Genomic DNA, 20,814 nt, shown 5'->3' on the forward strand with positions numbered 1-20,814 from the left:
GCCCCACGGCTCTCCAGGGGCCCTGGCCTGCAGCAGCCCCCAGGGCTGGGGGGGGGGCCCAGCTCCTCCTAATCCCATTTCTCACCCTGTCTTGGCGGTCTGGGACACGGCTGCGCCCAGTGCCAGGTCACTGCGGGCCCGATCCTCCCGCAGCTCCTCAGGGGGCGTGATGGGGGCACCAAGGGCAGCAGGGCAGACCCAGAGACACCCCCGGTTATATGAGGGGACCACTGCTCAAAGGCAAATGTTCTGGTTGGGTCCCACAATAAAGTTAATGGGGGAGAAGCAGATTGGGTCTGTTAAACAAGATGGAGATCATAAATCAAACCCTGGTATTGCTGTGCCAAGGTGCTGGGGGGAGAAGTTGAGACATGGCAACACATGAAAAGCTGCAATCAAATGAGCAATGGCATCAAAACGAGATAAAAATATGCCACTATGTAGTAATCTGAGAGACAGTTGAAATTACATAATTCCTCCAAAAGTGACACTCGTGTCCCAGAAAAGCACTGGGCTTGGTGGCAGCGCTGGGACGCATCTGCCTTGGGCACAAGCAGAAATACCCCAGCGGCTCCATGAACGGTGAGGATCCAAATTTAGCTGCTCTGAAAACAAGGTGCTCTCAGCCTAGAGCCAAAAGGAATTTTGTCTCAAAACACCAGGTTTTGACAGAAGCCACCGAGGCTCAGAGCAGCTTTCGCTGCCCGTGGGAGGAGCGGGGAGGGCAGGCGCCCACCGGCCTTCCCCGTGCGGGACTGGGACACGGGGAGAGGGAACCAGAGAGGAGGTACTAGCCCAGGGCAGTGCATCACCACTTCCAACTGGTCCGTGTGCTGGGATGGCCTCGTGCTCACTGGAGAGGATGCGGATCACTGCTTTGCCATCCCTGACCTGTGTGGGGGTGCAGGCAGCGGCCTACCCGCTCTGGGGGGGGGCTGCTGAGCCCCCCCCAGTAGTGATGAATCAGTCTGCAGCGGCTCCTCACGGAGCCTTTGAGCCCTTGGTGAGGAGGAGGAAGAGCCGTCGCGATGAATCATCCCTGTGTTCCCCTGGAGCTGGGAGGCGGCGAGTTTGGGGGGCGGCTGCCAGCGAAGGCAGGAGCCGGGTGGGGGTAACTGGGCACGGGGGAGTGATGAGTGGGGGCTCCATCCCCCATGGACATGGGCCTCGCGCCCTGCCAGGGCTGTGGGGAGCAGCCAGGTCACCCCCCTGGCAGAGCCCCCTTTCCCCTCCCAGTGCCCCACTGGGGGGACAGGAGGCATTTCTCAGGACCTGCACTGGGGTGACCACCCTGCCTGGGGCTGCATGGAGGCTCACAGGACAGAAATAGGGTCAGACCTGTCAGAAATCCCCCAGGACCTTCCCCAGGGTGGCAGGAACGGGCTCCCAGCGCTGACCCATCACAGGGGGGTGGGGGCAACTGCACCCCCAGCCCCGGGGCAGCGCGATGCCCCATGGCACTGGCACAGGCTCTGTGTTGGGGACATCACAGGGGACACCCCGGCACTCCTGGGGGCGCCCACGCAGATGTCCGGGCTGGGATCTCACCGTGCAGCTCCGGCAGCAGCCCCCCCAGCCCGTCCCCCTCCTTTCCCAGCCCCTTGTCTGCATTAAAGCCCCTTTGTGCCACCCGTGCCAAATCCCCCCCGCTGCCGTCGTGCCAAACCCTCCGCCACCATCACGCCGAAAAACTCCGGCACCGTCCAACCGTGCAGCCCAAAATAACCACGGGCTCACCTGAGTGGGGGCAGGGGGGGGGGCTGGGGCTGCCCGCCTGCCCTCATCCCACTGCTCCATATTAATGAGCCCCCTCCTCCTCCTCCTCCTCCTCCTCCTCCTCCCCCGGTGTCCGGCTGTGCAGTCGGGGCTGCCGCCGTACCTGAGCGCAGCCAGACGAGGCCACCGCCGCTTGCTGCCAGCCACCCTCGCCATGGCCGGCTGCTCCCCCCTGCTCCAGCTCTGCCTCTTGCTCCAAGCCGCCTGCCTCTGCCTGGCCCAAATTGTAAGTCCCCTGCTTGTCGCCCCCCGCTCTGCTCCGGGCTGGGGTGGGAGACAGAGAGGGGATGGAGAGGGGACACAGAGGGGGATGGTTCCCATCTCCCCCATCGCAGGCGCTCGCTCGCAGTGCTGAGCACCCCTGGGACTTTCTGCTTATTTTCCCAACGCCTTTTACTCGCTTTTCCCAGGAATGTCCCATGGGGAACAGCCCCGAACCACCGGGAACCCCTCTGAGCCGAAAGCCGCCTCCAGTCCCAGAGGACAGGGACAGGGCTGGGCTGCACCCCTTGAAGTTTGGGACTTGTTAGCTTAATAAGTTTAGATTTATTTCCCCCTTGGGACAGCAATGGGGGGCTCTCCGCTGTTTACCTCCCCAGCAGCTGCCAGATCTGCCTTCCATCACCTGGGAAAATGCTTATTTGTTTCTGCTTTGCTGGGAAGTGCTGTGGAGCCGGGCTGAGGGGTCTCTGAGCCCCCCAGGGCTGCCCTGGGGCTCTGCAGAGTCTTGCCGAGGGGCAGCGAGGAGAGACACCAGCCTCGGAGGTGCTGGGGGCCGGGGGTCCTCGTGGGCTCTCCGGACTCATCCAGGAGCAGGAGAAAATGCATCAGAAAGAAGTGATGGGAAGGTGTCCCTCTGATCCTCGGGGCGAGCGCTGTGAGCAGGACAGGCAGCGTTCCTCCTGGGATCCCACCCAAAAAGAGAAAAACTCTCCCTGCCTTGCAACTGCAAAAATCAGATTTTTAGAAAAGATTTCAGAAAAAAAATCTTCCCGTGTGGCTCCTGAGCTGCTTGCTGGCACAGCCAGCCTCATTGTGGAGAGCTGGGGGGGCAGCTGCCTTCCTAAAACAAGCCCCCCCGGAATGCCCAGGGGCTTGTGGCAGGGTCTGGCCAGGGGAGTGGGCTTGGGTGGGAGCAAGGGGGACTTGGGAGCTCTTGGAACAAGGAACCATTTGGAAATCGTTTGGAAAGACAAAGGTGCCATTTACGGGTGCTCACAGGGACCGATGCTCGCTCCCACCCTGACCATGGGGTTTGCTTCCAAGGCAAAGCTGGGGCTCTCCTACTTCTGGTAGGTGAACAAACCAGCAACACCTCTCATCCTTATATATTTCACTTTAAAATAAATAAGCCTGGAAGGACGGAGGAGTCGCCGGCGTGCAGCCCCAGCCAGCCTGTCTGGTTTTCATTTCCAGGAACACCAGGGGTTTGATCTCTGGGACTGGAGTCTCTCCCCCCCCCCCAAACACCCCGTTAGGATAACAGAGATTTCTTTACAAAATTGCTCCTGCGGAGTCCTGTGCAAACCTCAAAGCTGGGGCCAGGCTGCTCGGGGAGCTCCCCAGCCACCGGCTGAATGGTGCTTTTGTGCGATGCTGAGGAACGGTGCTGCGGGCAGCGAGCCAGCCCGGCGCGGGGGGGAGCGCCCATGGAGGGGCTCGGGGTCCCCATTTCATACCAGGGCTTCGGGCACCTAAATCCTGCTGGTGGTCTTAGAAACCCCAGTGCTGGGCTTGCACCCTGAGCCAAGAGGGGTTTTCGCAAGCGTTGCCATCACCCTGTCGAGACCCTGCTCCAGCTGGGGCCGGGCAGGACGCGGTGGTGATGGGGTAGAAACTGGGCAGGGGCTGGGGAGCTGGTTGTGCCAGTATGGGGGGAGTTTTTCTGGATTTCTCCATCCATGCCCATGCTGGGGGGGCACAGGCCGGGTGGTGGAGAACCCGAGGGAAGGGGCAGAGCTCTGACACCTTGGGGTGCTCGCTCCATCCCAGCTCTCCGCAGACAGGTCCCCAGCACATGCCAGCAGCGAGCGCTGCACCCTGGGCTCCCTCGGTCCCCCGGCATCTCTCGGGGTCCGGCTGCTCCTTCCTGGTGTGGGTTACATCCTTTTTTCCCCTTAGCGAGGGCCGCCGGGAGAACCTGGCCCACGAGGGCCCCCCGGTCCCCCAGGAGTGCCAGGAGCGGATGGCATTGACGTGAGTACGGCGCGGCCGGGAACCTGTGCAGGCTGGAGGGAGGGAGGGAGGGAGGGAGGGAGGGAGGGAGGGAGGGAGGGGACCTGCAGCACAAAGAGGGACATTGTGCAGGGGCAGAGGCTTGGTGGAGGGCAGGGGGTGCCGATGCCGTGCGGTTCCTGCACTGTGCTGCTCCGGGGCTGGGGCAAACGGAGCATCCCTGGCTTTGCCGGCAGCTCTGGGCAGCAGTGATGGCGTGGGGGGGGAGCACAGCTCCTTCTCCGTGGCTCCATCCACCTCCCCGGGACAGCAGCCCCTGAGCTCCTGGCCACCTTGGGAAATGGGGGCTGAAATATTTTTTGGGGGAGCACAGTGGCAAGGAGGTTTGGGTGCAGGGTGCTCGGGGCACCCCTGTCTGGGCAGTGGAGGATGCTCAGAGGGGCTGGGTGCTGGGATCAGTGAGGAGGGGGAGCCAGGGGGGCTGGCAGGGAGCAGGACACCCAGGTCGGGTGCCTGCGCAACGGTGAGGTGGCCGTGGGCTGTGGCAGGCAGCCGTGGCTCCGGACCCTCCCAGGGGCCATGGGGAGGGAGCCTGAACAGAGGGCAGATCTGTGAGCCAGCAGAAAGCGCCCTTTCTCCAAGATTTGCACCAGGGTGTTATTTTAGTGCTATTTATACCCAGAACAGCCACAGCCCTCCCGCAACCCCAGCACAGCCCTCACTTCTTCATGCTGGCCCCATCCTGACCCAGCTGCTGCACTGAGGGATCCAGCATCTCATTCTGACTTGGGGAGGTGGATGGGAGAGATGGGTCCTGAGCCCCCTGAACCCCCTGGGGCCTGGCTCTGCGGGGTGACAGACCCCTTTTTACAACCTTCTTCCCCTTCTCCAGGGTGACAAAGGCTCTGCTGGAGCCCCCGGGTCCCCGGTGAGTACTCATGCCTCCCCGCAGCATGCTGATGTCCTCACTCGTTCTGGAGGAGATCTTTTCCATCTGCCCCCCTTCCCTCTTCTATTTTAAAGGGTATCAAGGGGGAACCCGGAGCCCCCGGTCCAGACGGGCCCCCAGGGAAGCCGGGCATCGACGTGAGTACCGACACCCTGCCCCCCGCCACGGTGTCCCTGGCCACAGCCCCCAGGTCACAGCAGGGTCTCAGCAAACTCCTCTTACCGCCCCCCACTGCAGGGACCCTTTTCCAAAAGTGCCAAAATCCCTTCATGCAGGAGCTGAAACCACCTTTTGAATCCTGGCAGGAAACAGGGGCAGAGCTCAGGCAGGCCTGCTGTCACCCCTCCCGCTGCCCAGGCTCCGAAAGCGTGTCCCCTTCCACCCCCACGCAGGCGAGAGCTGTGCCAGGAAAGCCACGGGCACGGCACTGACAACCCTAAACATGAAAAAGCTTTTCCTTGTCCTTTACTGCAGCTGCTGTCCTGAACCCTGGTTCGGCTCTCGATTATTCCAGAATAAATCTGGAGCAAGCCCCACGTTGGTGGCGTCAGTGAAGCAGAGCCCAGGGCAGAGGGGATGGGCAGAAAGGGGATGGAGCTGCCTCCTTGCCCTGCCTTGATGCTGTGACGGGCCAGCTCCCAGCCCCCAGCTCCCCCAGCTGGGGTACGCAGGGGTGCGTGATGGGTGCCCGGGGGCGGGGGGGGGATTTGGGTGCCTGCCCCCCATCCCCAGTGCAGCGCTGCACAGGTAAGCACCTGCAAACGTCAGACATTTACTCATTCATCAGAAAGAAACCCAAACTACAGAGTCCTCTTTTGTGTCTCTGGGCGGCACTTCATAAATCTTTGGGGTTTTAGTTATTCTTCAATAATAAATGAATAGAATAATAACTGTCATTATAAGCATGTATTATTCATCCAGGCTAAACTGCCTTGCAAAAAAGTTTGGATCCTTCGAATGTGGACGCCGAGCAGAGCTGGCCTGAGTGAGGGGCTCTGTGCACCTGTGAATGAGCCCATGGGTGAAGCTCAAACCATCGGCTGCAGGGATCCAAACCCCGGCACGGGCACAGCCCTCGCCTGCGCTGGAACGGGGCATGGAGGGGCCAGGGGGTGACTCAGAATTGATATAACTGGGATCATGGAGGGGCTGAGCTCCCCACGTGCCTCTGCCGGGGCTGGGGCAGCTGTGCTGGATGTGCCCGGGGGTGCGAGGGTCCCTGCTGAGCCCCGGCGTGGGGTCTCAGAGCTGGGCATCTCGGGGAGGGGGTTGCAGAGCAATCGCTGCGAGGCTCCCCGTGCCATCGGGGCTTGGGTCCGGGGACCAGCTTCATCTCCAGGTTTGCTGTGTGATGTGCACGGCGGTGACAAGCACAAATCCCCCACTAAGAACCCGCAGCCCCTCGGGATGAAAAAAAAACAGCAAAAATGCCTGTCTGGAGAGCAGAAGGGCTGGCAATAACCTCCTGCTGTCTCTCCTCTTGCAGGGCCTGACGGGAGCGAAGGGGGAACCGGGGCCCGTCGGCGGGCCAGGACTTAAAGTGAGTGAGGGGCCACTTTAGGGCAACCACCCCGGGCTCCCACCTTGCCCTCCTGGAGCCAGTGGGACTTGGCTAGTCTGGGAGCAGCCCCGGCGCTGCGGAGGAGGCAGGAATTGGGTGATGGAGTATTTGGCAACGAGGGGATGCTGAGGCTGGGTCCGTGGGGGGATGAATTTTAGCAGTTGACCCAGCAGCAGAGCAGGGCTTGGTAGACCCGGATCCTTCTTTTTTGGCTCCTGACTTTTCCCCTTCTGTCCTGGCAGGGCCAGCCCGGACTCCCAGGGCCACCGGGGCTCCCCGTGAGTATCTGCCTCTCCCGCAGGCGCTGGTGATGCACCCATTCCCGGCTCCAGCACCCATTCCCTGAGCACCCATGAGTGGGGTGGGAGCAGAGCGGGGATCCAGCCCCCCCCAGCTGCATCCTTGGTGGCGGCGTGGGCATTGCCCTGCTCAGGGCAGGGATGCTGGTGGTTTTGGGGAGGGGTTTGGAGAATTCGGACCAACTGTGTCTTCTTGTTGCAGGGTCCTTCGCTGCCAGGACCACCCGTAAGTGCCACACGTGTGGGGTTGGGGTGGGCAGCCAGGGACCCTGCTTGGGGTTGTGCTGCAAGAGTTCAAATCTCAGCACCCCCAAAGGGGGGAGTCTCGAGGCTTGACCTCTCTCACTTGGTGAATGTCTCTCTTCTCCTTAAGGGGCTTCCAGGCCAGGTTGGGCTTCCCGGAGAGATCGGAGTGCTGGGACCCAAGGTGAGGGGTCAGGAGGGGGAGTGGGAAAACCTCCCCTCCTTACCCCAGTGTCTGCTTCTCCACCCTTTGGGGCTCCTGGTGTAAACAGGGATGACCCCATAACATGGGCAAGCGGGGTCCTACAGTGGGAAGGGAGGGGTGACAGACCCTGTGCCTGCAGACAGGTCCCCTGATGCTATCCAACCCCTCCCAACTCACGGCTGGGGGATGCCCCAGTTCCTACTGGGACAGCCTGGGTGTCTGGTGCTTTATCACCCCTCTCAACCCCGGCTCCAGCGGTACCTGCTGCCTCCCCACCCCTAAATCTCCTTTCCTGGGATTGTTCTTTCCTAGGGTGACCCTGGACCCGACGGCCCACGGGGTCCCCCAGGCCCTCCAGGGAAACCCGTGAGTATCTCCCCAGTTACCAGCATTTTCTAAAGGAGGGAGAAGTCCCCCAGTGCCTCAGCCCAGGGTTTGGGGTGGGACTTGGGCTCTGGCACACACCTCCCACCCCATGCCTTGCTCCCCTCTCTCCCAGGTGTAACATTCACCCCTCCTTGTAAAATAGTGCTGGTATTAAACCGCAGATGCTGATGGTCTCCTTCCCTCCAGGGCCCCCCAGGACACATCCAAGGACTGGAAGGCAGCGCTGATTTCTTGGTGAGAGCTGCCATTACCTTGCCCCTTCAGCAGGCCCTCGCAGGGCAATGGCCACTGGAAGAGCGTGTGCTGCCCTGGCCTGAAATACAGACACCAGTGTAATTTGGTAACTGGGGGCTGACAGAACGGGGAGGAGCAGTGTCCCCAGCTGAGCCATGGGTCCCCTGTGTCACCGCACAGCCCGGCTTTGCTGCATGGCACAGGAGCACGTCCTTCCCAGCACAGCTTCTCTGCAACCTCCGGGTCCTTTCCCAGCTCAACCTGCCCTTCTTCTTCCCCCCCAGTGCCCAACCAGCTGCCCACCAGGTCCCAAGGGCCCTCAGGGACTGCAGGGACTGAAGGTAAGGGAGCCCTGGAGCTGCCAGGGAGCAAACAGGGACCGTCACCTGAGCGGAGGAGCCTTCCTCAGTCTGGAGGCACAGGGAGGTTGGGAGATGCTCTGCTCCCCTGGGAGCACGAGGACATGCAAGCCCAGAGAGCCCTGGGGGTAAAGGTGCTATGGGAGAGGTCCCCTGTGGCTCCTCAGCCCCTTCCTGGGGGGGTCAGATCCTGTGCCGAAGCCCCAAGCGTGTTGCTGCCCGGCTCCCTGCTCTGTGAAGCACAGAGAGTTAAACCCCACGAGTGTCCCCACTGCTGCGAGATGTGATGCTGAGCCCCACCACATCCCCAGCGGGATGCTGAGCCCCACCACGTCCCCAGTGGGATGCTGAGCCCCACCCCATCACGTCCCCAGCGGGATGCTGAGCCCCACCACGTCCCCAGCGGGATGCTGAGCCCCACCACGTCCCCAGTGGGATGCTGAGCCCCACCCCATCACGTCCCCAGCGGGATGCTGAGCCCCACCACGTCCCCAGTGGGATGTTGAGCCCCACCACATCCCCAGTGGGATGCTGAACCCCACCATGTCCCCAGTGGGATGCTGAGCCCCACCACGTCCCCAGCGGGATGCTGAGCCCCACCACATCCCCAGTGGGATGCTGAACCCCACCATGTCCTCAGTGGGATGCTGAGCCCCACCACGTCTCCAGTGGGATGCTGAGCCCCACCATGTCCCCAGTGGGATGCTGAGCCCCACCATGTCCCCAGCGGGCACCCCAGGGTGGGACGTCATAGGCAGGGTGGCTCCGGGTGATGCAGCTGTGAGGGTGCTGCCTCGACCCCCCCTGCTCTGCCCAGGGGTGCTCACGATCTTCCTCTTCATCCCTAGGGACACAGAGGCCGCCCCGGCGCCCTCGGGGAGCCCGGCAAGCAGGGCAGCCAGGTGAGTGAGCTCTCCAGCAGCTTCCCGGCAGGAGCCAGGCATGCCTGCCTCTGGGGAGAGAAAGAGGGAAGGAAGAAAAGAGGTGGGAGAGGGAGGAGGGAGATCCAGGCCTGGGAAATGAAGGACGGACAGAGTGGTTTTCCCACGGTGACTCCCAAGGTGGGGGACCTGACCCCAGCCCCTGCCAGGTCCCACGTGAGGGCTCTTGGGTCCCCAGGGCGGTTTGTAGCCCCGTTCCACCTCAACACTCACCTCACTCCTCTCCGTCCCTCCCCAGGGCCCCAAGGGTGATGCTGGCGTCTCCGGAGAACAAGGTGTCCCAGGCCCTCCGGTAAGATATTTATTTCTCTTTGCTGCTCTGCCCCAGAGGCTGGGGGCAGATGGTTTGTGCTTGGCCCCAGACACCAGGAACGGGAAATCTGCATGTCCCTGCTCCTGGGGACCCACTGCTGGGACCGGAGCGAAGCCTTCATCCCATCCATCTCCCTCCTCCCAGCTGATGGAGACGTCTGCAGCCAGCGCTGGCTCGGTCGTTAGCGCACGTTAACGTGGATAACTCACCGGCTGGGGGACAAATTGCTGGTGTACACTGAGCCCCCCCTGACCCCACCTGAACGGGGGGTGCGGTGCCCAGCTCACCATGGGCACGTGGGAATTAAAGCTGTTTGAGCTCGCTGAGCACTTTGAAGATGAAAAGCAATTAACGGGCTGAGCCCTTCAGTCCCAGAAAGGGCAAAACCGCTTTGAAGCCAGGAGTTTTATCGGTGGGGAGCAGCACCGGTTTAGGCCCATTGCTGTTATTGAACCGACAGCTGGAAAGGCGCCTGGTGGGGGGCGGCAGAATTAGGAGCAAGTGGTGGGACTGAAATACCTCACATTTGGCGAAACCAGCTGATTCCCAGTACCGGTTTTTGCTTTAATTGCGGCTTCCCTCTGGGCTGCTCCTGGGGCTGTTTCCAGCTAAGCCGACCGTTGTTTCCTTTCCCCGCAGGGACCACAGGGGCTGAGGGGTTACCCCGGGATGGCAGGACCCAAGGGTGAGACGGTAAGCACGGGTGGTGGGGTGCAGGGGGAGCTGTGCCCTGCTCCGGGGTCAGCGAGACCAGCTCGCACGGTGATGCTTCCCAGCATCGGCCGTCTCGGGGAGCTGGATGCTGCCGCTTGCTTGTGGGGTCAGACCTGGCTGGGATGCGAGGAACTGACCCCCCCCTGCTCCCTTTGCAGGGTCCTGCTGGTTACAAGGGGATGGTCGGGAGCATCGGAGCGGCGGGGCGGCCGGTGAGTGCCCTACCTCATCCCCGGGGGGTTGTGGGGCAGGTGGGGGACCCCGCATTTTGCTGCTCAGCCCCCATCTTTCTCTCTTTCAGGGCAAGGAAGGCCCCAAGGGACCACCTGGGGCCCCTGGTGAGAAGGGAGATCTGGTAGGTAACCCGCCCCGTGGGGGAGGGCAGCACCATGCCCCATGCAATGCCAGTGCCCGCCTTTTCCCCAGCTTGGCCCCCACTCCCCAACACAGATGGAGGCTCTGCCCGAGGTGCCTCGATGGGCATCTCCTCCCTCTCCCAGTCCCGTCCCCTGCACTAAGAGGGTGGCTGAAATAACACTTGTGCTCTCCTGCTCTAGGGTGGCCGTGGCATCAGGGGCCCCCAAGGAGACATCGGCCCCAAGGGGGAGAATGTAAGTACAGCCGATGGCACCCGTACCCCCATTGAGGGCCAAGCCCCTTGCACGGAAATCTCTCTGCCCCTCTCTGTCCTGCTCAGGGCCACCCAATGTCCTCGCACCCCAGCTCAGCGCAGGGCTGGAGCTTTCCTTTCCCTTCCCAGCCTTTTTTTTTTTTGCCCGCACCATGAGCCTTCCAGTCCCTCTCGGAGGTGTGAGACTGAACGACTCTTCCCCCTTTCGCAGGGTCTCCCGGGCATCGATGGCAAAGATGGCACCCCGGGCATCCCAGGCGTGAAGGTGAGCTGCCGCGGGCAGGGGCTGCCGGGTGCTGCCCGCGCCGGCGATGGGGAACGGACACACGCTGGTCCTTGAACAGTGCTTGCTGGAAATAACGGGGATGGCAAGTGGCACGGCGTCCTGGCCCTTGGCGTGGCATCGCCTGACTAGAGTGTGGTTGTCCCCGCGGGGTCAGGGGCAGCGTCCCCCTTGAGCCAGGAGTCCCTTGTCCCACCCGTGGACACCTCGTTTCTGCACCTTTCTCTTGCCACGCGGTGACACCCTCTCTGTCCCTCGCAGGGTGGCGTGGGGCAGGCCGGCCGCCCAGGAGTGCCGGGACACCGGGGACAAGCTGTGAGTATGGGAGCGTGGGAACCCCCCCCCCCAGCTCCCCGTGGGGTGGGACCCCCGTCCCTGGGGCAGGGCCGCTGTCCCCCGGTGCTGTGCATCGGGTTTGATCCCAGCTTTGTTTCCGCAGGGTTTGCCGGGCCAGCCGGGAAGCAAAGGTGGCCCAGGAGACAAGGTGGGACTGGGGCACCCGGGGCTGGAGTAACCCCCACCCCGAGCACCCTCCCCGGCCCACACAGTGCTGTGGCTGCTGCCGTGCTTGCCCGCAGCCTTGTCCCCATGCCATCCCCTCCCCTGTCCTCACTCCTCCTGAACCGCCTCTGTCTCCTGTTCGCAGGGTGAAGCGGGTGCTCGGGGCCACCCCGGTGTCACCGGTGCCCCGGGACAGATCGTAAGTACGGAGAGGTCACCGTGTGCCTCCTGAGCACAGCCTGGGGGGGGTTGCTTGCTCTCTCTTGCGCTTTTTTTCCCTATTTGCTGTCAAACAGAAGGCAGATTTGGGCACTCCCAACACCCCGCAACCCTCTTCCCTCCTCACGAGGAAGCCCCTGGGGCCACTTCTCCAGCACCTCCTTGGCCACCCACTGCAGTGGCAGCCCTTTGGGTGGTTGCAGGGGACAAGGACAGGGCCACACAGCCCTCGGGGAGTGATGAAGGGCAGATGATGGCACACAGATGCAAGAGAGGCAGCTTGTTCTGTTCTTTATTTCCCGCCCCCCCTCTTAGGGTGAGCCTGGACCTCGGGGTGAGCAGGGACCGCAGGGTGTCCCCGGGATGAAGGTGAGTCCGGGGCACCGTGGGGTTTGTGGGGGTGCCGGGAGCTGCCCCTGACTTTGCTCTCTTCCCGGGTCTCTGCAGGGTGACCGGGGCGAGCGCGGCCTCGTGGGCCCCCCCGGCGAGCAGGGGAAAACGGTGAGTCGCACACGCAACCGGGTCGGGAAACGGGCTTCACCCCACGACAGCTCGGGGGTGCTCAGCCCCAGGGTGTGTGGCTGGGGAGGGGGGCTGGGGGGGGGGGTGTCAGTGGGGCACAGCTGGCACCCCCTTGCACCGACCTCGTGCTTTGATCACGGCCGGGGTCGACCACGCGCCCCGTCCCGTTGCGCCTGGCTGCCAGTGAGGGATTAGCCCAGGGGGGCAAATAGCACAGGGATTAGTGGTCCCGGGGGCCACGCTGGGTTTGGCCCCAGCTGGGAGAGGAATTTCCTCCCAGCCCCAGCGAGAGCGGGGAGGCTGCCCAGCTCCTCTTGGTGGCTTTCCCGGGGTGGAAAAATGGCCAAAAAGTGACTAAAAATGGCCAAAAGCTTCCTGGGGGTACAGGGCTGCATCCCTGGCAGAGCCCCCCCACCCTCAGCGTGGCTGGAAGGGAGGCTCCTCCATCATTTTCTGCCCTGTCCCCCCACACAGGCCGGATTCAGGGCAAGTCAGGGTGCTGTGGGGCAGCCTGAGCCACTGGAGGGAATGGGGGCCCTGCCCAAACATCTCATTGCCGTGGGGAGGATGCTCTGAGGGGGGTCTTCCCACTGCCTCTTCTCACTTATTTTACTCTTTTTCCTGTGTCACCTTGATTTCCAGGGGCCGAAGGGGGAGCAGGGTCCACCGGGGATCCCAGGACCCCAAGGCTTGACGGGAGTCAAGGGGGACAAGGTGACTGCTCCTGGGCAGGGCACGGGGGGCTCTGGGGTCCAGCTCAGGGAAGCTGAGCTGAGCTGGGCCGACCCCCTCCTCCTTCTCCTTTCTCCAGGGCTCCCCAGGGAAAACCGGCCCCAAAGGCAATTCTGTGAGTACATCACCCCCTGCCCGGGCTGGGGGGGATCGGTGGGAGAGTGCTGACACTCGTGTTTAACAGGGCTGGCACCCACCTCTGTGGGGGGCTGACACCCACTGGCACTGGGAGCTTTCTCAATCAATACCCCTGGGCAAAAGCAGGTGGAAAGGGGGTTAAAAGGGCTGCGGAGGAGGTGGGTGCTGGCAGTGAAGGCTCACATTTCTCATTGCCTTTTGTCTAGGGAGACACAGGCGTTCACGGCCTCGCGGGGCTGAAGGGAGAGAAGGTGGGTCCCCGCAGACGGGTCCTGGGGTGGGGTGGAGGGACATGGGGTGGCCGTGAACCTCCCCCCCTTCCCGCGTCTCTAAATTTGTGCCGTCTCCCCATTGCGTTCATTGTGTCCTCTGTCTGCAGGGTGAATCGGGCGAGCCAGGGCCGAAGGGGCAGGTGAGTGACCGGGGGCTTGGGGGTGAGGGACTCCCCGTCCCTTCATGCCGGGTGGCTTTGCGGGACCCTCAGCTGGGGTCAATCCCCCGGAGCTGGTGCCTGCTGCGCGCCGAGAAAGTATTTTCCCTGGAGATGAGCTTCAGTGATGCCACCCAGGCCTGGGTTCAGGTTCAAACCCCGCGCAGGGTTTAGACCCCGACTGCAGCAGTTGGTACTGGAACTTGTCGGGGTCTCGGGGTGCTCAGGACAGGGCTGAGCTCCCCGCTCCTGACGCCGCTCTCCATCCCCACCGCAGCCAGGCATCCGGGGCGAGCTCGGCTTCCCCGGCCCCTCGGGGGACGCAGGCGCACCCGGCGTGCGAGGCTACCCGGGACCCCCCGGCCCGCGAGGACTCGTCGGGGAGCGCGGCGTGCCGGGGATGCCCGGCCAGAGGGGCGTAGCGGTGAGTACCCCCGACACCCCGCATCCCCTCCTCGCCTCCTGCACCCCAGACGTGGTGACCTGGGGGGCTGTCGCCAGCAGCGTGCTGGGCTCTGCAGGTGAATTGCCTCCGACCTTTTCCTGCCAACCAATTCCTCCAGGAAACATCTGCTGTTGGGCTCGGGAGCTGCCGGTGCTCCTCCACGAGCTCTCCGGGAGGGCTGAGCTAGGATCCCACCTTTCTAGAAAAGAGAATTCTTTATTTCTCACCAAATGCAGCACCAGTAGCAGGCTTAGCTCCAATGTGTGCATTTGCAGCCTGCCTGGGGGGACAGAATTTTTCCATATAAGCCTCATTTTATACTTGCAAAATGGCACTGCAGAAGCTTAATGCTATGAGGAGGTTGCAGCGTGGCTGGGCATGGCATGAGCCGAGGCTGATGGACTTATACTGGGACCCAGCAGAAAATGGAGAAGGGTGGGAAGGTGGCATCGGGTGCAGGGGTTGCTCTGGTCAGGGTGGGACCTGCGGGTGCAGATGGGGACAGGAGGAATGATCTCCTTTATGGCATGTTCCTCTTCTCACCGCCGGCAGGGCCGGGACGCCAGCGACCAGCACATCGTTGACGTGGTCCTGAAGATGCTGCAAGGTGAGGGGACGAGCGGGGCACTGCCGGCGAGGTGGCTGCCACCACGTCCCGTCCCACCTCGGCCTCTCTCTGCCCTACAGAGCAGCTGGCGGAGGTGGCGGTCAGTGCCAAGAGAGCTGCCCTGGGTGGAGTCGGTGCCATGGGACCCCCGGGACCCCCCGGTCCCCCCGGGCCGCCCGGTGAGCAGGGCCCGCACGGACCCATGGGACCTCGAGGTGTCCCCGGCATCCTGGGTGCTGTCGGGCAGATTGGCAACGTAGGACCTAAAGGTAGGTGGTGGGTGGCCATCCCCACACCACGCCGGGCAAAAATTCCCCCCTCGGGGCTGATCCTGCCTCCTCCTGCCACACTTGTCCCCAACCCCCTCGGTCCCTGAGCAGGGGCAGCCCCCTCCCCTCGCCGGCAGGGTCCGTGTTTCCCACTGCAGCTCCAGTGAGTCCTTCCCTCCCTGTTTCTTTCCCTGCAGGGAAGCGAGGCGAGAAGGGTGAGCGGGGAGAAGCTGGCCGCGGCCACCCGGGCATGCCAGGTCCCCCGGGGATCCCAGGTAAGCCCCTGTCCCCCCAGCACAGGCAGCGGCGGGTCCCCACCGGGCAGCCCCCCCAGCACCGGCTCTACACCCTCTAACCCATCTTTGCAAACCTGCCACGGGTTCACCCCTCAAATCTCCAGCCCGCAGCCCCCTTTGCTGCCTCCTCACCTCCCGCCCGGCCCCTCGGCATCGCTCACGCGTCAACCCCAACCCCACCAGCAGCGTTTCCCCAATCCCAACCCCCCGCTCCGCTCCGGCAAAAGCTGGGCTCGGTCCCCACGCACCCGCTGAGGGCCACGCTCCCGCTGTTGCAGGTCTCCCCGGCATCCCCGGCCACGCACTCGATGGCAGGGCTGGAGAGCGGGGCTTGCCGGGCTCGCCGGGAGAGGCTGGCCGGCCGGGCTTGCCCGGTCCCGCTGGCTTGCCGGGTTTTTGCGAGCCGGCCGCTTGCCTGGGAGCCTCGGCGTACGCCACTGCGCGCCTGACAGAGCCGGGGGCCGTCAAGGGACCCGTCTACTGAGGAGCCACCGGCAAACCCGTGCCGGGGCTGGCAGCAAAGGGACCAGAAAACTGCAAATCCGTAGGGAGAAACTTCTGCCCATCTCGGCTGCGGGAGGGTGCCGGGCTCGGGGCAGCCGCCGGCGGGGAAACGCAGCCTCGGGAATTTAATTTGGCGTAGGTATCGCCTCCCTCCCACAGCTTGGGGGACGGTGAGGAGTAAAGAGAGGTCGCCCCGAGTCCTGTCCTTGTTACTGGGGTTTGTTACCTGCCCCCTCTGCCCACCCTCCACTCCCTGTGCCCCTTCCCAAAGAAATAAATTGTCTTTTATACAAACCCTCTCACTCTGTTATGTCCTGCTTGGTGCTGAATCGGCTCATTGCCAATTTCCTTTTTGTCCTCCTTTTTTTTTTTTTTTTTTTAAAAAAAAACAAAACAAAAAAAAACCCCAAACAAAATTGTGGTTTGATTATTTAAGAGACTTGCCAGACCCAGCCTTGTTCACTGCTGGGTACTCACAGAGCTGTAAATCTTTGTAAAATAGGATTATTTTATAACTATGAACAGAAAACCACCAATTTTTAAAAAATGGACAATAAAAATGAGATGGATTGTTAATGAACTGAAATGACGTGTTGATTTCTTTGAATCAAACCAAGACTATACTGATGGGGGGGGGCTATTTTTTGAAGGTTCAGTTTAGTTTTTCTGTTGTTTCAAGCCCTTTATTGGGTGCCTCAATTGCTCATTTCCATCCTTGGGGACAATTTCAGCCTCTCAATAAGTTTCTTAAGCAAAAGCACCTTATTTTTTTCCTTCCTGCACCACTGCAAATGTGCAGAGGAATTTGCCACCCCGAGCCCCCCGTGTTGAAGACTGAGTAAGTTTGCCAGAAATACATTGGGTGCCTTCAACTAAGGCCAAATCAACCCAAGTCTCCTCACAATCAAATGGGCCAGAAAACAATATATTAGCAGTGTTGCAACGAGTATTGATCCCGTAATAGTTAAAAAGGAGGCCTGCAGCTCTGACAGGATCCGCAGGTGTCTTTCTCATTATTGCCGTCAACAGCAGAAAGGATTAAAGCTGTGCAGTGGGAGCAATGGGGCTTTGCTTTGTAAGATAAATAAAAATCAATTTTTGTTTATTAGCAAAGCATGTTTGGCTTGGCAGGGTAACAAATCCTGGGGAGCAGTGGTGGGAAAAGCTGGCCGGGTCCCTCCTGCGGCATGGAGCATCGCCGCCACCGGCAAATCCCAGCCCCAGCTGGGCATGCTTCAGCAGGAGGGGACTAATCCTGGCAAGGCCCAGCACCCAGCACCCGGGAGACCCAGCACCCTGTACTCTTCCCTCCCCATATGCACCTCGCTGCGTAGCAGAGCTTTTCCCCATATGGATCCTTATCTGTCCCCAGACTCTTAAAAAGCGCCCTATATTAATTCTCCGTTTAAATTACCTTCGCTGCGCCCTCTGCAAACCACTGCCTTGTCACTTAACGTGCAGTCAGCTAACTTTAAGGGGACTGCCTTTTTATTTAAAAAAAAATAAACTTGGAAGTGAATTGCAAATGGTTTATTTGCAAGTTGGAATTTAATCAAGGAATTAAGAAGGCTGCATATTAATTAGGGGCCAGAGTCTGGTTGTTTCCAACGAGTGGCAAACACGCTCCGAATCTGCCTCTTCATCAGAGCCCTCATAAATATTCATTCAATAAATAGCAGATTGGATGCCATTACAGAGACAAGAGAGATTGAAACCCAAGTATCTGTGGAAATGAAACAGCTGGAAAGCATCCAATCTCTGCCCCAAATAATAACAAATCATTATTAGGAGAGGGGAAGAAATAGCCTTGTTGAACATTTATCTCCATTTCTGGACGAACGGGGAGAATCACCCTAATTTTCTTCAAGGAGGAATTCAGGTTATCAGACCCCTTGGAGGCAGCCCGAGGCTGGGCTTGCTCTGGGCTCCAGCTGTGCAGCACATCTGGGGCCACATCCTGGCTGCACAGCTCAAATAATTTAATATCTTTTTTTTTTTTTTTTTTTTTTTTTTTTCCCCACGAGAGGGAGCTGCCTGCCCACTGAATCCCCTTCTTCACAGGGAACCCACACTCAGGCTAGCGCCACTAAAACCAGTTTTAATCCCTGGCAGGGGCTCGCTGGAGGGTCCCCCCCCGCCCCAGGCACAGGGCTATGCCTTAGCAAAGGCTGCGCTCTCCCCTTCTCTTTGAGGGGGGCAAAGGGTGAACCCCCCCTCGCTGAGCTCCTTCCCACCTCAGGGATGAACACGGCAGGGCTGGGAGAAGGGAACTGGGGGTGCAGGGGTTTGCTGCAGGGATGGGGGGTGCAGGGGCGGGGGGGGTGAGCTGTGGTCCGAGCTGCTGCCCAGGAGGATGCAGGGTCCTTCGGAAGAAGCCCGGGAGCTCCTCACTTTTCCACCCGAGCGTGCACATCCCCGAGCAGGGCTGGCCGGGAAAGGGATGGGATGGAGCAAACGCTCCGGCACAGCTGGGGACACTGATCTCGCTGACCCCGGTGCTGGTCAGAGCCACCGGCGGCCTCCCAAAAGCTGCAGATTGCCGTGGTGGCTGAGCTCTCCCTTAGCAAGAGGCAGCTTTGACCTTCAGCGAGCACCCCTGCTCCCCAGCCCCGGAGATGCTGCAGGGCAGGCACAGCTACAGGCTTCTGGGCGGCCTCGGGGCTCGGAGCCTGGCAAGGCGGGTGTCTGGGAAGATTAAGAACATCAGGTTTTAATTAAAAGCGCCAAGGAAGAAGCTGTCTGGAGCTCTTGCTCTTTTCTCTCTCCCACCGGCTCGTGCCGGAATTTGACACTGGGGATTCTCCTGCAGACGGGGCTGCGGGGAGCCAGCCCAGGTCCTCGGCATCTCACCTGGCCCACCGGTCACAAACCTCGGGGTTTTGGGGCGCGCAGCCCCCCGTGACACACAGCAGCGGAGAGCAGCCCAATCTATTCACTGTCCCCAGTCGTTCAGACATCAGGGACCGGGCCGTGACCAGTCGTGACTTCTTTTCAAAGCCAAAAAAAGCGGGGAGTCGTTTAAAATTATTTCAAGGAGTTTAAGAACCTGCTCCCAAGCCTGTCCCCGCAGCTACAAAGGCTCCAGAAATGTGAAGGTGCGGAGTCAGGCGTCATCATGTGGCTTTCATGTGATGCGAAAGACAAAAGGGAAGAAATGAAAGGAAATCAAGGCAGATCCCTTCAGGTTCGCACCAATTGCCCCGCAGACCTCCTGCAAAAATCACAGCTTTCGTTCTCTTCCCCTCTCCTTTGAAAGCCATGGGGAAAAAAAAAAAAAAAAATAAAATGGAAGTCCGATTTCTGTAGCTTGTAGTAATTAGGGGGCCTCTGATTACTGCCATTCAAGGCTGATGAGGCCGGCGGTGCTGGCTGCAGTTTGCATTTGGACAAGCACCACTTGTTCCCCGCCGGGGCCACGTGTGCCGGCGCTCCAGCGGAATGTGCTGGTGGGGCTCGGCACAGCCCTGGCAGGAGGCAGCGGCAGCTCCCACGCAGGACAGACCCTTCCCCACCCTTCCCACAGGGAGAAGAGAAACCCACTGGCTCAGGAGAGGGGACGAGGGTGGGATCCACCCGCGTATAGGAAGGGGGTTTCATCCCCCTGGGGCATCCCTAGCAGAGCACTGCTCCATCATCCATGGCCAGCTACCAGCATCATCCTCACATCCCGCCCCGGTGACATTTCTGGGGCACAGGGGCCACCCTACAGGCCCGTGGCTGCCGCATGAATAATTCAGGGTAATGAGATAAAAGTTTCCTTGAGCAAGCTAATGCATTGATTAGACCAAATTGCCTCCCTCACCCTCGAGGAGGTAAAAATGAGCTAATCACCGTTTGTTCTCTCTTGATAGATGATTAACCACAAATTAGAATATTAAACAGAGGACTTTGGGTACGTAAATTAACAGCTGAGAACTAAGTTAATTATTAGAGGAGATATAAAACTGCTTATTTTTATTCTTGGATTATTGTTTGATGTTTTTGCTGCTTAAAAGGAGGGAATTATTTTTAAAATGTCTTGTTCTGTTGCTTGTGGGCCAGGAGTGCTGGACATAGCTGGGCCACACGGGGGTAAATAAAACTTGTGCTCCATCAGCAATAAACAGGGGAAATCAATCTTCCTTCTACTGCAGGGAACAGTGCTGCCAGCCCCGTCCATGCCCCAAGCCGGGGCAAGCAGGATGCCCAAGGGACATGCAGGCAGCTGAAGGAGCTGATCCTGATTCTCCAAGGAAAAGGTCCACTTTGGATACTGGCTCTACCCAAAAAAAGGGACAAGACTCCTCCAGACCAGGGACACAGCAATACCATGTCACAGGGAATTAACTTTGTTAATAGCCCATTCATTTAAATGTAAATGGTGAGCCTGGCTGGTATAATGAGGCTGGGAAATCTTATTACAGACCAAATTAAAGGTTTGTGGGTGAGCGCATGCAGGAGTGGGCCTGAATGTGAGATAGGGGCTTCCAGGGGGAGAAACGTGCCGTGGGCGTGGGTCTGCACCACGCAGAAAGCAAACACACTCTCGGCTGTAAAGCACAGGGGGGGAGGGTGGATTTGGGGCTAGATGGATGCTGGAGGCAAGGCGTGAAGGGTTAATTCCTGCCCTTACTGCTGGCTTTGCTCTGTGCCTGCAGCATCCTTGAAAAGAAGGGGAAGGGCTCGGGGTTGGGGGGTGTGTGTGTGTGTTGTGCCACTGACCCCTTAGAGAAACAGCCCTGCCCGTAACTGGTGCCAGCCCGCGGGCACTGTCCCCTGCCCTTGGAAGGGATTTGTGTCTCCCCGAACCCTTGCCGGAGAGATTTGGGGCTCACAGGAGCCCCGAGGCAGATGCTGCTGCAACCAGCTCCTTGCAAGCAGCCCCATTTCTCTCCGATTTCAATTAGCAGTGGCAGCGGGCCACCGCTCTCCGGGCCACATGTCCCTTCCTTCGGAGGGGTCCTGCCACGCCGCTCCCACGCCCCGTGAAGGAGGAAGGAGCATGCTGACAAAAGGCTGATTTAATTACTAGAATTGTTCTGATTACAGCCTGCAAACACTGTTATCTTGTAATTATTGCCAAGAACATGCCATTAGTACAT

General features: G+C 60.4%; 1 protein-coding gene across 1 annotated transcript; it reads left to right on the forward strand.

Moving 5' to 3' along the window:
* The first annotated feature begins 1,680 nt into the window (after positions 1–1,680).
* COL9A2 (collagen type IX alpha 2 chain) lies at positions 1,681–16,027 on the forward strand. The gene is made up of 32 exons (XM_042793948.1): positions 1,681–2,002; positions 3,898–3,972; positions 4,844–4,879; positions 4,975–5,037; positions 6,387–6,440; positions 6,704–6,739; positions 6,963–6,986; positions 7,134–7,187; positions 7,521–7,574; positions 7,782–7,829; positions 8,114–8,170; positions 9,037–9,090; positions 9,368–9,421; positions 10,082–10,135; positions 10,315–10,368; positions 10,458–10,511; positions 10,714–10,767; positions 10,999–11,052; positions 11,332–11,385; positions 11,510–11,554; positions 11,717–11,770; positions 12,106–12,159; positions 12,238–12,291; positions 12,955–13,026; positions 13,124–13,159; positions 13,389–13,433; positions 13,562–13,594; positions 13,890–14,036; positions 14,610–14,664; positions 14,745–14,933; positions 15,131–15,208; positions 15,508–16,027. The coding sequence occupies exons 1-32, from the start codon at positions 1,802–1,804 to the stop codon at positions 15,711–15,713; spliced, it is 2,202 nt and encodes a 733-aa protein (XP_042649882.1). The 5' UTR covers positions 1,681–1,801; the 3' UTR covers positions 15,714–16,027.
* Positions 16,028–20,814: the final 4,787 nt, after the last annotated feature.

The sequence above is a fragment of the Tyto alba genome, unplaced genomic scaffold, assembly GCF_018691265.1.
Source record: "Tyto alba isolate M040663 unplaced genomic scaffold, T.alba_DEE_v4.0 Super-Scaffold_20, whole genome shotgun sequence".
In the NCBI taxonomy this organism is placed as follows: Eukaryota; Metazoa; Chordata; class Aves; order Strigiformes; family Tytonidae; genus Tyto; species Tyto alba.